This window comes from Microcaecilia unicolor, chromosome 2, assembly GCF_901765095.1.
Source record: "Microcaecilia unicolor chromosome 2, aMicUni1.1, whole genome shotgun sequence".
Lineage (NCBI taxonomy): Eukaryota > Metazoa > Chordata > Amphibia > Gymnophiona > Siphonopidae > Microcaecilia > Microcaecilia unicolor.
In genome coordinates, this window is record NC_044032.1 from 120,489,488 (window position 1) to 120,505,898 (window position 16,411).

At 39.9% G+C, this 16,411-nt stretch overlaps 1 protein-coding gene across 5 annotated transcripts in view; it reads right to left on the reverse strand.

The window, feature by feature from the left end:
• IQGAP2 (IQ motif containing GTPase activating protein 2) overlaps positions 1–16,411 on the reverse strand; it is a 589,818-nt gene that overhangs the window by 218,156 nt on the left and 355,251 nt on the right. For 4 of the 5 annotated variants that reach the window (XM_030193260.1, XM_030193259.1, XM_030193261.1 and 1 more), the window contains 6 exons: positions 12,920–12,987; positions 12,473–12,586; positions 9,790–9,968; positions 7,201–7,285; positions 6,524–6,687; positions 1,739–1,829 (listed from right to left, as the gene is read on the reverse strand). In XM_030193260.1, coding sequence (XP_030049120.1) covers positions 1,739–1,829; positions 6,524–6,687; positions 7,201–7,285; positions 9,790–9,968; positions 12,473–12,586; positions 12,920–12,987 — 701 coding nt within the window. The remainder of the gene's footprint in view (positions 1–1,738; positions 1,830–6,523; positions 6,688–7,200; positions 7,286–9,789; positions 9,969–12,472; positions 12,587–12,919; positions 12,988–16,411) is intronic. The other variant, XM_030193262.1, reaches the window with a different exon arrangement.

The window sequence follows — 16,411 nt, forward strand, 5'->3', positions numbered from 1 at the left end:
TTTAAGAATGGGAATACTGAGTTAAAGGAATCTGTCAAAATGCTGTCTCTAACTCACTAGTAAGTTGCCCATGAACTTCTGCAAAAATAACAGTGACTCACAAGCCATGTGCTGTTGTAGAAATAGTGGCCTGGCGGTATCCCTGGATGATCCCAGTGCTCTCATCAATATCTCTAGAAACTTTACTGGAGACGTAGAAAGATGGCTTTCAGATTTCCTGAAGTTCTCATTTAGACTACACCAGGGATTCCCAAAGCTGTCCTAATGACAACAGCCAGTCAAAGTTTAAGAAAAGTTATAATGAATATGCATGAAAAAGCTGCAGTTTGGACAGCTAACTTACACTTTTCTCAAGCATATTTGTTGTACATATTCTAAAAACTCTATAGGCTGTAGGATCTCTAGGACATACCTGGGAATAACCGATTTACGAATCAATGACTACAAATCTCCTCTTCATCCTCATGTTTACCTTATATGGATGGATTTTATTAGCAGTAGGTGAAGTTCTCACCTAACCATCAACCACATAAAATTACGATTACTTCTTGTTATGAGATAGGCTTTTAGTAGTATACAACCAGAAAAAAATGTATCAATAAGTGGTGGTCTTATCTCTACTCACACTGATGGACATCAAGGATAAAACTGTCATCTTCAGGTTTTCCTTCCTTTAGGCATAAAGCACTCCAAAAAGTCACCCACATTATACCTACATTAGAGATCTCTGAAGTCTTGAATGCTCATTTACCCAACTAAACACAACCATTCTTTTCATCACATACAACTCAATGTGTATTGCATTGTTCATATTGATGGATTTTTCTTGTAGGACATTTAATGAGTACTTAGTTGGCATTAATCAATGCAAACTCAGAAGAAGAAGAAAATATGCATGAATTAGTTACAAAAAGGCATGCCACAGCCAGCAGGAAGATACTAGACACAAAGAGAAGGTTCTGCACAAGCAGCAGTGTGAGACATCACTCCTGGATTATCATCATGTAAGTCACATTCAGCAAAGGTAGCTAAGCAGCTGCAGACATTCACCCCTCTTCCTAATAGAAACCCTTCAAAACCTACAGACTGGCCAGGAAGTTATGCTCAGGAGTTGAATCTCCATAATCCTGCTCCAGAAGCAGCTCATCAATATTCTGTGGAAAGAGATAGACTGGCTCAGTTGACCATTTCCAGTAACTATAACCAAGATGCAGTGGGTGCAAGGCCATTAAAAATGGTAAACCAGCCACTAGTAGCATTTAGGATACAGCTACCCTTTCTATAAAGAAGCTAGATTTAATAATACCAACAGGGTGCTAAACTACAACACAAATATTAAAATTCAGATAGATCAGATAACAAAAAGAAGTCAGGTGGGGGCCTTCCACATGCAAAGAATCTTGTTCAGCAGCTCACTGAGACATGCAACAGTGTGCACCAATTTCAGCAGGTAGCATTACGGTCCACTGAAATTGTTCCGGATGGAAAGAGGAGAGAGAAGTAACTATCTTAAGTTACAGTCTACATCCAGTAGCGTGCATTTTGACAAACTGGTAATTGAGACACTGAGAACATTAACAGAAGTAAAATGGACTGCAACATTAATTTTGATTGGCAAAAAGGTGAAGTGAAAATCTTCTTTGCATGCAAGAACTTTGGGATTGAGTTCTTTGGCTCGAAGGAGGCAATGAGGTGCAGCTCGAGGGAAGACGGCGCAAGACGAAAATGTTTTACTCACGAAGCCTATGAGCTTCGGCTTCCTCATTGGCAATACTAACATCCCTCTGCACGTCACCTTTGTCGAGCATAACAGGAACACCACCCACTTTCTAGCAGACCAGGAAAAAAGGAGGAAACGTCAACATAATGCAGTATCTAACACATCTATTTGAGTTATATAGCAGGTTCAATAAAAAGCACTAGCACTGCTGAAAATCAGCCAGAAATTTGCTTTTCCAAAACCTTTTACCTGCTCTACACTCTTCAAATAGGAGTAATTTTACAAAGCATTTTCTGACATAAAGCAAGTTTTACATACAGAATATGACTGTTGTAAAATGACATGGAAGATATATGCATATAAAATGTAGGTGCACAGCTATATAGTGACTACTTGTACTAGATATAAACATATAAGCTCCCGGTGTTGTAGTTTGGGTTGAATAGAGCACAGTTATGATAAGCATGTGTATTTTCTAAAATTCACATCAACAGTTCTATAAAAAAACAAACAACCCCTCCCCCCCCCCAAAACTAAAGTACTATATCGATCTTAGGGCCCTGTTTACTAAGGCGCGCTAGTGTTTTTTGCGTGCGCTAATGCTAGAGACACCCATAGGAATATATGCGTGTCTCTAACGTTAGCTCATGCTAAAAACACTAGTGCACCTACAGCACGGCTTAGTAAACAGGTCCCTAAATGTAGTCACCAAAATAACTCACACATTTATGTAAAAAAAAGTTTCCTCAATCAGGAGACAACTTCAAAAATAATTTTACACTGCTTTGATAGTTTTGGCTAACTTGTAAGCAACATATAAACAATGTAAAAATATAAAAAAAATGTAAAATAACTAAAAATAACAAAGTTTTCTCCACTAAAAAAATACGTATAGTCACTGGTCCAAATCTAATTCTGAGCATTCAAGGGGCATTATTCAGCAAGGATAATTTTGCTATTCTTTTTGTATATACAAAAACATGGACTGATGAGACAAAGTCAGCACGGATTTAGTGAAGGGAAGTCTTGCCTCACCAATCTAATGCATTTTTTTTGAGGGGGTAAGCAAACATGTGGACAATGGGGAGCCGGTTGATATTGTATATCTGGATTTTCAGAAGGCGTTTGACAAAGTGCCGCACGAAAGACTCCTGAAGAAATTGCAGAGTCATGGAATCGGAGGTAGGGTATTATTATGGATTAAGAACTGGTTGAAAGATAGGAAGCAGAGAGTAGGATTGCGTGGCCAGTATTCTCAGTGGAGGAGGGTAGTTAGTGGGGTCCCGCAGGGGTCTGTGCTGGGTCCGTTGCTTTTTAATGTATTTATAAATGACCTAGAGATGGGAATAACTAGTGAGGTAATTAAATTCGCCGATGACACAAATTATTCAGGGTCGTCAAGTCGCAGGAGGAATGTGAACGATTACAGGAGGACCTTGCGAGACTGGGAGAATGGGCGTGCAAGTGGCAGATGAAGTTCAATGTTGACAAGTGCAAAGTGATGCATGTGGGTAAGAGGAACCCGAATTATAGCTACGTCTTGCAAGGTTCCGCGTTAGGAGTTACGGATCAAGAAAGGGATCTGGGTGTCGTCGTCGACGATACGCTGAAACCTTCTGCTCAGTGTGCTGCTGCGGCTAGGAAAGCGAATAGAATGTTGGGTGTTATTAGGAAGGGTATGGAGTCCAGGTGTGCGGATGTTATAATGCCGTTGTATCGCTCCATGGTGCGACCGCACCTGGAGTATTGTGTTCAGTACTGGTCTCCGTATCTCAAAAAAGATATAGTAGAATTGGAAAAGGTACAGCGAAGGGCGACGAAAATGATAGTGGGGATGGGACGACTTTCCTATGAAGAGAGGCTGAGAAGGCTAGGGCTTTTCAGCTTGGAGAAGAGACGGCTGAGGGGAGATATGATAGAAGTGTATAAAATAATGAGTGGAATGGATCGGGTGGATGTGAAGCGACTGTTCACGCTATCCAAAAATACTAGGACTAGAGGGCATGAGTTGAAGCTACAGTGTGGTAAATTTAAAACGAATCGGAGAAAAATATTTCTTCACCCAACGTGTAATTAGACTCTGGAATTCGTTGCCGGAGAACGTGGTACGGGCGGTTAGCTTGACGGAGTTTAAAAAGGGGTTAGATAGATTCCTAAAGGACAAGTCCATAGACCGCTATTAAATGGACTTGGAAAAATTCCGCATTTTTAGGTATAACTTGTCTGGAATGTTTTTACGTTTGGGGAGCGTGCCAGGTGCCCTTGACCTGGATTGGCCACTGTCGGTGACAGGATGCTGGGCTAGATGGACCTTTGGTCTTTCCCAGTATGGCACTACTTATGTACTTATGTACTTATGTAGTTGTCTCCTGATAATAATGAACTGTTTTACACATATGTGCAAGTTATTTTGGTGACTTAATTTAGACAGATATATTTAGTTTTTAGAAGCATATTTTTATATTTTGATCTCTAATTTTGGGATTGTTTGATGTGATTATTTTATAAAATATGTACATAGAGAGAGCATGCACACATGTGCACCTGCCTCAGAGCTACTGGGTATGGTGCTGGGAGATTGTTTTATATAAGCAGGTACATACCTATGTTGCCTTCATAAAATAAGTAAAAGCCAGGCACATTTCTGGATATTGCTATAGGAACCCTATTATGAAATTACTCCTCATTAGTTCAGTTATATAGTCATTACATTTTGACTGGAGATCTGTTCCATGACTGACTGACAGATCCTTAAACTGCACCACATCACACTGAATTATTCTTTTAATTGGCTTTGTAAGAGAGATACTAGATTTTTGATGAAAAATCATTTACCCAGCAGCTTTTTTTGATATTGCTATTAGTTTTGCTGGACACATTGGATTTTCTGCTGTATTTATATTTTCAAAAGTTTTAATTGACAGCATTTTGTCAAATGGTCTTTAATAAATTTAAGATATATGCACTAAGAACAAGAAAAAAAAAAGAGAAAAGAAAAAGAAAACAATTGTATGGGGGGGGGGGGGGGTGTCAATATTCAGCTGCCACAGTAAACATTATTTAAACGCCAACTGCAATGGTCAAAAACTATCTAGATATTCAGCACCACTATCCAGACAGCAGATGGCACTGAATATCTGGATAAGGCAGTTGGCGCCAGAACACAGCCTGATAATGGCAGTATTCAATCTGCTATCTGTCCTAAGTTATCCAGGTAAGTTCCGGGATGGCCCTGGCTCCACGCACGCTCTACCCCAGAGGTAGGCAATTCCAGTCCTCGAGAGCCGCAGGCAGGTTTTCAGGATATCCACAATGAATATGCAGGGATAGATTTGCATACCAAGGAGGCAAATCTATACTCCTGCATATTCATGTGGATATCCTGAAAACCTGACCTGCCTGCGGCTCTCAAGGACTGGAGTTGCCTAACTCTGCTCTACCCCATTATCCACATAGTGCAGAAGCACTATCTGGATACTGACTCGAAATATCCCAGTCAGCAGCACTTATACAGAGAAGTGCTTTTGAAAACTGACCCCTATATGTATATAATTTTTTTTTACAATTGATTTCTTTATATGGGAGTAAGCATCGCCACATGCACAGACCATTCGTCGGGATGATTGAAACTGAGCGCCAGGGTCCACTGATGTGGTTAATATGTAACCCAGTGGTTCCTAAACCTGGTTCTGGCATCCACAATGAATACTCATGAGAGAGATTTGCATGCATTGCCTCCACTGCATCCAAATCTCTCATTTTAATATTCATTGTGGATATCTTGAAAACAAGACTGGCTAGGGTGCCTCCAGGATCAAGTTTGGAACCGCTGAAGTAACCAATTAGAGACAAAACCACACCTTCCCTCCCCCTCAGGTCAGCTAGGTCTAATCCACGGCCTCTTAAGACTGAAGTAGGGTCCATGCAAACCTAAGAATCAGATTAGCTGCCACAGCTTTTTAATAAGACAACTACCGCAGTGGCAAATACTGACCTCTTTTAAAGTTTTTAATAGGTTTTCTGATTTTTTTAAACTCAGGATCAGATATTCGAGGATACAGCTCATGCTCACTCATAAGGTACTCTCCATTTTTTAACCGAGTTTGTAAGCTATTTGTCCAGGGGCAGTGAAACACCTTTGTGGCAAGCAAATCAATCCCCACTCTAACTCAAGCTCCCCACTTACTGATTTGTGTGGCAAAAAGTTTACATGTTCTGCTATCTATGGTCTGTACATTAAAAAAAGTGTTTTTGTTTTTTGGGGTCCTGCTCTTTTGTGGTTCAAGCTCAAATCAGGACTGAGATCTGATGCTCTAAGCCTGTATTCACAACTACCCCCAAGAACTCTAAACTCCACGTGATCTGGATTGGTCACTGCTGGAAGCTAGATGGATCACTGGTCTGATCCAGTATGGCGATTATGTTCTTATATGCCCTCCTCATTTAATCCACTAATATTACAGTGACCGTCCTTAGCTGGAGGCCATATACCAGAGCTTCCTATAGAGTGCTTAAATAATGGCTCTAAACCTAGCCACTAAATGTTCCAATTGCATAATGACCAGCATGCCCTCACCTCTCCTTGAGCTGTAAACCCAGCCAGCATAAGGAGCATACTTTAACAGCACTGAAATGGAGGCACTATGCTGGTTCACCATTTGGTTTCGATGTATAACTGTTTACTGACTACAAAGCTCACTATATTTGTCTGCTGAACAAAACAGATTGTCCAATGACTAGGCAGATGCATTGAAGTTGAAGTGAAGCATACGTGTACAAAACTAGAACGTTCCATCCAATTACCTGCATTTTCAGTTCTTTAGAGTCAGACAACTGTGTCAGATACCAGGATGAGTTTTGTGGCTTAACTCCAAAAAGGCCCAGAGTAGAAAGGGTCAGACCTGCCATCAATGTCACTTCATCTCCCTTTTCAATAGCCTCATTTATTTGCACTAAAGCTATGTCGGCTGAAAAGAAAAAAAGCTTACACATTGCAAAAACTTCTCACAAGGTAGACATCAGCATTATCCATCTGACTTTCAAAGCAGCACAAACTGCAATCACTAAACTGGAAAGGTGATCACACTTTCCTACCTTCCATCTTCTGGAGCTTAAAAGCTTTATCAGAAAACTTTAAACAGGATGCACACCACAGCAGGCTGTTAGCGGTTAGCATATAGAAGGGACATTAGAGAATTAAGCAGACTACTGCACACAAGCATGACTTCAGGTGTTAGCAAACAAGTGCACAAAAGACATCTATGAAAGCTCATCAACAATTTAGAAATAAAAGGCAAAGAAAGAATTAAAAGAAAATAATCATTTTGTATATGACAGTTCCTCAAATGTCATTCAGCACTTGAATGGACATTACCACACAAAGGCTCTTCTCTAAATATGGGGCAGTTGCAGCTGATAGGAGCCAATGACTACTTGCAGGGTAAGTGCACATCCTTCCACACAAGCCCACAGGTACTTACTGTTCACTTTATTGATGTTGCCCTGAATCTCAGCCTGGGTGAGCAGTTCCTCATATACATCCCTTTCCTCTTCTGAAACATTATTCTAAGAAGACAAAATATTGTATTAATTCACACAGGGGAAAAAAAAACACCCCACATTTGAGATATTTCACAATTTAGAATGATCAGTGAAAATACAAAATCTGATTACATTAACAATCTTTATGTTAAAAAAATATATACAGCAGGCACTTAATTGTATAAGTTATCTAAGCACTGCATATTATATAAAAAATGAACACCGTAACATATACACCAAGACCAGTGCTTCACCAAGTGATCAGGTAACACCCAGCCAGTTGGGCTTTAAGGATATCCACAATACATATGCATGAAATAGATTTGTATGCACTGCCTCCTTGGTATGCAAATGAATCTAATGCAAAGTCACTGTGGATATCCTGAAAAACATCTGGCTGAGTGTGCTCAAGGACTAGGTTGAGAATTATTGACCAAGACTATTGGGTTTTCAAAAGCACTGAAAGACCTTATTTTCCAGCTTTTGGACAATTCAAGAGTATGATTCATTCTTGCACTTTTTTTTTTAAATATGCCATTTTAACAAATTCAGTCAATCCTGTAAGAAAACCAGTGAAAATTAAATTTCCTGATGACACAGAGTTATTCAAAGTTGTTAAATTGCAAAAGAATTGTGAGAAATTGCAAAAAGCCTTACAAAGCTGATATACCAGGCATTCAAATGGCAGATGAAATTTAATGTGAGCAAATGCAAAGTGATGCACAAAAGTGATTGGGTGGAGTTGATTGAAAAATGGAGGCGTATGTTGGTCAGTAACAGACCTCGTCTTCGGACTGCAGCATATGCGACACAGGACTGTATATGTGTTCATGAATGGCAAAAGACGAGATATGACAAATAAATCTTTACAAGAGTGGTGAACCCCTGAAGCAGCGACAGCGAAACAGGGATTCCCTGTTGGGTTAAGATTGATGTGACGGATTGAGAATGTAACGCCAGCAGTTTTGGAATGAAATAAGTAACTGGCAGTATTATCACTCACCAGTTTGTAAAGTATTGTATACAAAGAAATCCTGTAATCTAGGATACATGAATCTGTTTCATTAGTGACTTTGAAAACATTACTGAGGAGTTTTTTTGGCTAGATGATGTTACGCCAAGCCCACGCGCCTTATAGTACGAGAATTTCGGGCTGGCTCGGTGGCGATACTGAAGCTTTTTCTCCACTTAAATTAACACTAATTAATGTGAATTGAAACAGAGCTCTCTCTTGTATCCATTGTGTTACACCGTGAGTGTGAAGCTGTGATTTTGAGTTTCAATTAACAAATTATAAGCTTGAGTGAATTAATAGTCAGACGATTTAAGCAGTTAAAATTGAATGCCAATAAGTGCAGAATGAGGCACTTGGAGTGCAGAAACTCAATAGAGATATACCGGATAGGAGGGGAAAAATTGGTAAGCTCGACCCAGTAGAGGGACCTTGGAGTGATGGTGTCCAAAGACCTGAAGGTGAAGAAACAATGCGACAAGATGGTGGCCGTAGACAGAAGGATGCTAGGCTGTGGAAAAGGGGGGGGGGGGGGTATAACCAGCAGAAGAAAGGAGGTGTTGATGTTCCTCTACAAGTCATTAGCGAGGTCGCACTTGGAGTACTGTGTTCAGTTTGAAGGCTCTTGCTAAGAATGTAAAAAGACTTGAAGCGGTGCAAAGAAAAGTTACAAAAATGGTATGGGATTTGCATTGCAAGACATATGAGGAAAGACTTACTGACCTGAACATGAATACCTGGAGGAAAGGAGAAACAGAGGTGATATGATACAGATGTTCAAATATTTGAAAGGTTTAATCCATAAACAAACCTTTTTTTGGAGACGGGAAGGTGGCAGAACTAGAGGACATGAACTGAGGTTGAAGGGGCAGACTCAGGAATGATGTCAGGAAGTATTTTTCAAGGAGAGGGTGGTAGAAACCTGGAATGCCCTCCCGTGGGAGGTGGTAGAGGTGAAAACAGTAATGGAATTCAAAAATGCATGGGATAAACACAAAGGAATCCTGTTTAGAAGGAAGGGATCCACAAAAGCTTAGCGGAGACTGGGTGGCAACACTGGTAATAAGGAAGCAAAGCCAGTGCTGGGCAGACTTCTATGGTCTGTGCCCTGAAAATGGCAAGGACAAATCAAGGACAGGTATACATATAAAGTATCACATACAATGAGTTTATCTTGTTGGACAGACTTGATGGACTGACAGGTCTTTATATGTGTCATCTACTATGTTAAAATAAAGAATAGCAGGAAAGGCCAGAAAGTATAACCTGGACAAGGCAAGAGAGTTTTACTTTTCTTCTGACTGTGGTTAGCTCAGCATTGATAACATACCTTTTTACTATCCAAATTGAAAATAATAAAGGAAAAAGGACAGACCTGGGCTTGTCCAATCTAGGTCACTCAATTTGCCTTAGAACTGTAGCACAGCAAGTAATCCTTTCTTCTGCCATGTTGACTGAGTACACAAAAACACCAGCAATACCCATACTAGCTACATGAACATTCTGATTGAAGTACCTTCAGTCTTGCATTCTCCTCTTTCCTCCTCTTAGCTTGTGAGAGCTCCTGGTGGTATTCCTGAGCATGGCTCTCTTCCACATTTACTAACATTGCATTGGGGTTCCTCAGAGCTACCACTGTTTGGCTTGCTACTCCCTTCTCAATGGCCTCATTAATTGCAATGACTGCAGCGTGCACTGAAAAAAGAAAGAAAACAATCCTCCAACTGTAACCTAAACAAACCTGAAAGTTCTCTGATCTATATAATGAAAGCTCATTGTTAATGTGTAGCGCTTGCATGCAAAAGACAAAACCCACCGTATGTCCACACCACTAGAGTTGTCCTGTGTGGTAGCACTGTAACACATTCTGGTGGCCAGCAGATGTTATGTATTTACAATGTAAGGCAATATTTACAGTTTGCTTGGCAAAGATTTAAAAAACAGTTAAGAAAACCCATTTCCCCTTACTGAGCCCCTGCAGCTTTACTCCAGTGGTAGGAACAGCTAGTTCCCCTTCATTTCATACCACACTCAAAGGAAAGGCATGCTTTATTTACCTAAGCACCGGAATCCACTTTGAATTGGTGGTTCAGACTGCAGAATGTTCATTGCTTGTTCTCTTTCTAACAAAATCAGTTCTGCCTAAGTTTAAATGCATGCCATAATGGTTGAGGACAACTCACTGGGCAGGCTCTCTCTCTTTGAAATGGGTTTCCAAATGCCAGTGGTTGAAAAAGAGAAATAAGGCCAACACTATATCCAGCGAAGCTATTTCAATTGGGAGGAGGAAATCACACTGACCCCTCTATGTCCATCTCTCTCAACTTGTGCGACTCTCTCATCTATATCTCTCTCTATTGTGCTGCCCACTGGCATTATTCTTTCAGCACTGCCCCTATCTATTTTGGAGGGCAGAAAGAAGAAGGGGTAGCTAACAGTTTCCTCTTGCTCTTGGTTTCTACTTAAAACTGGAACTGGCTTCCACTTGGGCTATGTTATCAAGAGCCTTCATTTATACTATCTAAGGTTTCTAATATTTTCAAAGCCTCTCTCCTGTCTTGTCTAGCCCAGATAGTACACTCCTGTCTAGAACCACAGTTCCCCTGGGGGCTCATTATGTGTACACTCTATGTGTGACCACCAGTGTAATAGTTGGGAGCCCTTTCACCTCCAATAGATACAAATTCTATCCCCTGCGGCATCCTCGCTGGTCCAAGGAGCAGAAATCTAATCCAGATCTCCTATATAGCAGCAACACAACAACTGCTACAACTGAGATGTCAGCTATCAAGGTGGCCAAATGTGGGCCAATGAATGAGGGGGAGTGCACTGGGGGCTAAATGGTAATGTAGTGTGCCTGTAAGAACAGTCCACTACCGCACCACTTTCTCCCTCTTAAACTTCTATAAAAGAACATGAACATGCATGCCTTGCAGGGTGATATAATCAACATTAAACCCAGTTCAAGATCACAGTACCCTTGAATATAACCGAGACTGAATGTGGATCCTAGAGCGGCCATGTTTATCCACAAATTCAAATATCTCAAAGTTAACCACTTCACAAATATCTCTTGTTCATAGCTTCAGGCACATCTAAGTATCTAGCCACAGCCTGAAGCAATGAAGAGACAATGAAACCCTTGCGAAACAATGACCATAAACAATCAGGGACGCTAAAGGAGGGATGAGGATTGACAAGGGGTTATTCAGCTAAAATAAAGCAAAATTCTTTATAACTCTTCTTTGATTAATTTTAATTTTGCTTGTCTACTTATAGTCTATTATGCTGTGTGTGTGCTTGGAAGATGTTTTCTTTCCTGTAAATATTGTAATTCCTTTCCATTTTCCAATAATGTTTTGTATTGTATGCTGCCTAGTTCTGCCTGTCAGTTTGGGCGGTATAGCAAAACAAAAGTAAACCATAAAGATTTTATGTCACACCTTTGCTTTGGGATACACCACCAGTATCCAGGGACCTGACAATCCTATGGCCATCACCACGTCTCTCATTGATGGTGACATGGCTCAGTAACCCAAAGAAAAATCCTGATCTCAATGACTATATATATATCCATGTTATCATCATGAATTCAAGCGTCACCAACCTTCTGAATCCTTTAACTAGGTATCAAGATGGCAGCAAAAACCAGTGCACTTTGGGTGATCTGTGTCAGATGTGCCATGGGATAAAGTGACAATTTCAAAGTGAATGTAAAGACAATAATCTTAGTTCATAACAAGCAGCACTAAGTTCTTGTGATACAAGTTTCAGCACCTTTTATATTTTTGATAAAACTTAAGGTGTTTTTTTATGACTGATGATTAAACCAGTCGCAATGTTGATATTAACAGATGCATAGTAGTTACTGAGGTCTTCTTCCTCCATTTCTAATATACATATTTTGTTACTTGAACATTGAATAGCTTACAGAATTGAAGTTAAGAATTTATTTCCAGCAAATCATTTTGTGATTTTTTTTTTTTTTATTTTGCTTGGTACTCTTTCATATTTGGGGGATGCTGTATGGTTCAATGGAAGGACATCAGGAATTTGAATCAGGTGCAGAGCTGTCATACAAAGGTTAAAGTAACAAATAGGAAGGTTTTAAAAATACATTTCTTATAAATAAAAGACTGTCAGGAAAGAAGTGTTACGTCAATTTTAAAAGACAAGGAAAAACCTTAAAGCCAACTTACATGCAGCTTCATCCACTGATAATTCATTGGCCAGAATTCCACCAATTTTACTAAATGATGGCATCTGTATACCGTACTTCTCCAGCTCTTTACGCATATTACTGATCTCCTCCTCTATCAAGAACAAAAATAGAGGGAAATAATGCCCCAAACAAAAGGTTAATCACCGATACAGGAGTAAAACAAAGTGACCTTACGTTTGCTATTTAAAAGTCAAAAGTGGCTTTTTTATTGCTCTTTCTTTGTATTGTAGACAGTTCATTTTTGGTCTACTTGGAAATAAGACCTGAAGTTCAAATATAATATTTCGTAATACTTTTCACATATTTTAGATATGAAAATATAATGTATACGTTGAGAGCAAGAAGGGAAAATAAACTTAAACTCAAGTCAATTAACTCAGTTAATTATACAGCTGTTTAAAAATTAAAATATTAAGAATGTTACCTGTAAAATCTACTTTTCCCAATAGATCCTGAATTTGAGGTGCTATTCCTAACTTGAACAAATATAAGCTGCAAAAAAATTAAGACATACTTGTGGTTAAAAGAATTGTTAGGAGTTACACTTTTTATTAAAAGCAATGAGCCTGGGACAATTCTTAAGATTAAAAAAACTCAGTAGCATTTTACAGAGTTTAGATATTCAAAGGGGCAAGTCTATAATCTAGATACCCAGGGCTTTTTTTGAGGGGGTACTGAGTACCAGCACCTTTTCCACTGTCTGCTAAAATTGATCCATGGACCCCAAGTTTTAAATGAAAGAGCTCACACTCTACACACCAATTCTGTCTTGTCATAGATTCTATGACTGGTTGCAGGGGGCCTAGCTATGTTGGGGTGGGTCCCTCAGTGATCACCCCACCCCTGAAGGGTGGCCTAGCATTTGAGTACCGGCACCCTTTTTGCTAGAAAAAACATACTGTAGATACCCATATTTAAACACTCTTTGCTCACGTCTATAATACTACCATTTGTGTGATTATGTATACACATACCCATGAAAATGCCGACAGGACATTCAAGTACTATTCTGCAAATACCCACTTAAGTTACATAGCACATCTTCACAAAAAGTGTGAATATATGGACGAAGAAAGGGCGGAGTTCATAATTATGCATGTTAACGCACATCCCTAACACATTTAGGGGCCTGAACTTACACCAAGTTTATGATTGGTGTAGCTCTGAGCATGTAAATATTAGGCATGACAATACCACTTCCACTCCATCACTGGGAACACTTTTATATATGCATGTATAAGTACCCATGATTTTGTAGGCATATATAAATGTATGACAGCTGTGCAATTTTGGCATTCTAATGGAGGCAATTGATAACTGAGCACCTCAATTTAAATGCTTATAAGAACTTACTCCAATAGCAACTTAATAAAGAAATCACCAATAAGATGCAGGCAGCAGTCTACCAGCAAGATGGGGGATATACAGTCGTTTGCACTGTCACATGTTTGATTAACTCCCAACTGGTGAGAAATATGTGTGTGCTTGGTGCACAGAGCTCCTAGCACTCAGAGAATGGGTCTGATCTCTGGAGGCTAGAATAGCAGACTTAGAGAAGCTAAGGAAGACAGAGGTTTATAGAGAAGGCCTACAGAGACATAGTAGAAAAGTCCCATCTCCAGTCTGACAACCACTCTTTTGCCATGGAGGAAAAAGGTCTTCTGCAGGGAGAGTATCATTGTGGAGAGGCAGGAAGTGATCTTGTAGCCAGGACCTGCCCTCCAGAGGATGCAATATCCTCTTGTACTGAGGATGCATCTCCAGGAGTTTCTGCCTAGAAGGGAAGGGTTAGGACAGCCGTTGTAGCTGGAGATTAGATCATTGGGCAGGTAGATAGCTGGGTGGCTGGTGGACATCAGGATCCCTTGGTCACTTGCCTGCCTGGTGCAAAGGTGGCAGACCTCACGCCTCACCTAGATAAGATTTTAGACAGTGCTGGGGAGGAGCCTACTGTCTTGGTACATGTGGGTACCAATGATATAGGAAACTGTGGCAGGGAGGTTCTGAAAGCCAAATTTAGGCTCTTAGCTAATATACAGAACCTCCAGGGTAGAATTTTCAGAAGTGCTCCCCATTCCACATGCAGGACCCAAGAAACAGGTAGAGTTCTGGAATATCAATGCATGGATGATCTGATGGTACAGGGGAGAAGGGTTTTAGATTTGTTAGAAGCTAGGCAGCATTCTGGGGAAGGAGGAGCCCATTCTGGAAATATGGGTGCCACTCTAAACAGGGTGGAACCAGGCTGAAGGAATGAACATTTAACAAGCAGATTGAGCAGCTTTTAAACTAAAAACTGGGGAAAGGCCAACAGTCACTCAAAAGCACATGGTTTTGAAAAAGGTATCTTTAAAAGATATCACCAAAACAGGGAAAAATATTGCAACCTTGTTATAAGGATTCCTTGAGACCATAGTAGACCAGGTGTCTTTAAAGAGCAGACAGATTTTCAAGATTACACATTATCACTGTCAACTGCTGAGCAACATGGAAATAGGAACAACAAATGTTGTTTGAAATGTCTGTATGCAAATTCTAGAAGCCTAAGACATAAGATGTGGGAGTTAGAATATATTGCACTAACTGAAAAGTCTTTATGAGCGATATTGTGGAAGGGCTGTAAGGTTTCTCTCTCTGCAGATGACACCAAACTCTGCAATAGGGTGGACACTCTGGAGGGTGTAAATGATATGAGGAAGGATCAAGCGAAGCTGGAGGAATGGACCGATATTTGGCAACTAAGATTTAAAGCTAAAAAATGCAGGGTCATGCACTTGGGTCGCAAGAATCCGAGGGAACAGTACAGTATGGGGTGAAGTGCTTCAGTGTATAAAGGAAGAGCAGGACTTGGGGATGATGACCTTACAGCTTCTAAACAGGTAGAAAAAGCAACGGTCAAAGCCAGAAAGATGCTTGGGTGCATAAAAAGAGGGATGACCAGCAGGGAAAAGGAGGTGATAGTGCCATTGTATAAGCCTTTGGTGAGGCCCTATTTAAAGTACTGTGTGCAGTTCTAGAGACCGAACCTATGAAAACATGTAAAACAGGATGGAGTCGGTTCAGAGGGCTGCTGCAAATTTACTAAGCAGTCTTGAACACAAAAATATAGGGACAGGCTTATGAACCTCAACATGTATACGCTGGAAGAGAGGAGGGAGAGAGGAGATATGATAGAGATGTTTAAATATCACAAGGGCATTAATGTACAAGAAGTGAGCCTTTTTCAACTGAAGGAAAAAGCTCTGGAACGAGGGGACATAAGATGAAGTTAAGAGGGAACAGGCTTATGAGTAATCTAAGAAAGTATTTCACAGCAAATCCAATACATTAGTATTTACCTTTCAAAAAGGAGACTATGATAAAATGAAGAGAATGGTAACAAAAAACCCCCAAAACAAACAAACAAAAACAAAAAAAACCTTCAATAAGCAGCTATAAAGGTCAAAACTTTACATCAGGCATGGATGCTATTAAAAAAAAAAAAACCATCCTGGAAGCCCAGATCAGATACATTCTATGTAGTAATAAAATAGAGCTAAAAGAAAATCCTTCAGAAAACAGAAAGATCTGACTGAAAATAATAGGAATTGGATAAGGAATGTCAAGTCAAATGTACTACACTGATAAGGAAGGCAAAGGGACTTTGAAAAGAATACTGCACTGGAATAAAAAAAACATAGTAAAAACATTTTAGGTATATTAGAAGCCAGAAAAAGAATTAGCTTGACTGCTAAATGACCAAGGGTGTAAAAAGAGCACTCAGGGAAGACAAGACCATAGTGGAACAATTAAATGAATTTTTTGGTTTGGACTTCACCAAGGAAGATGTGGGAGAAATACCACTGCCAGAAATGGTATTCAGTTCTGAAGAGTTAGAGAAACAAACAAATCTCTGCAAACCCAGAAGATGTAATGG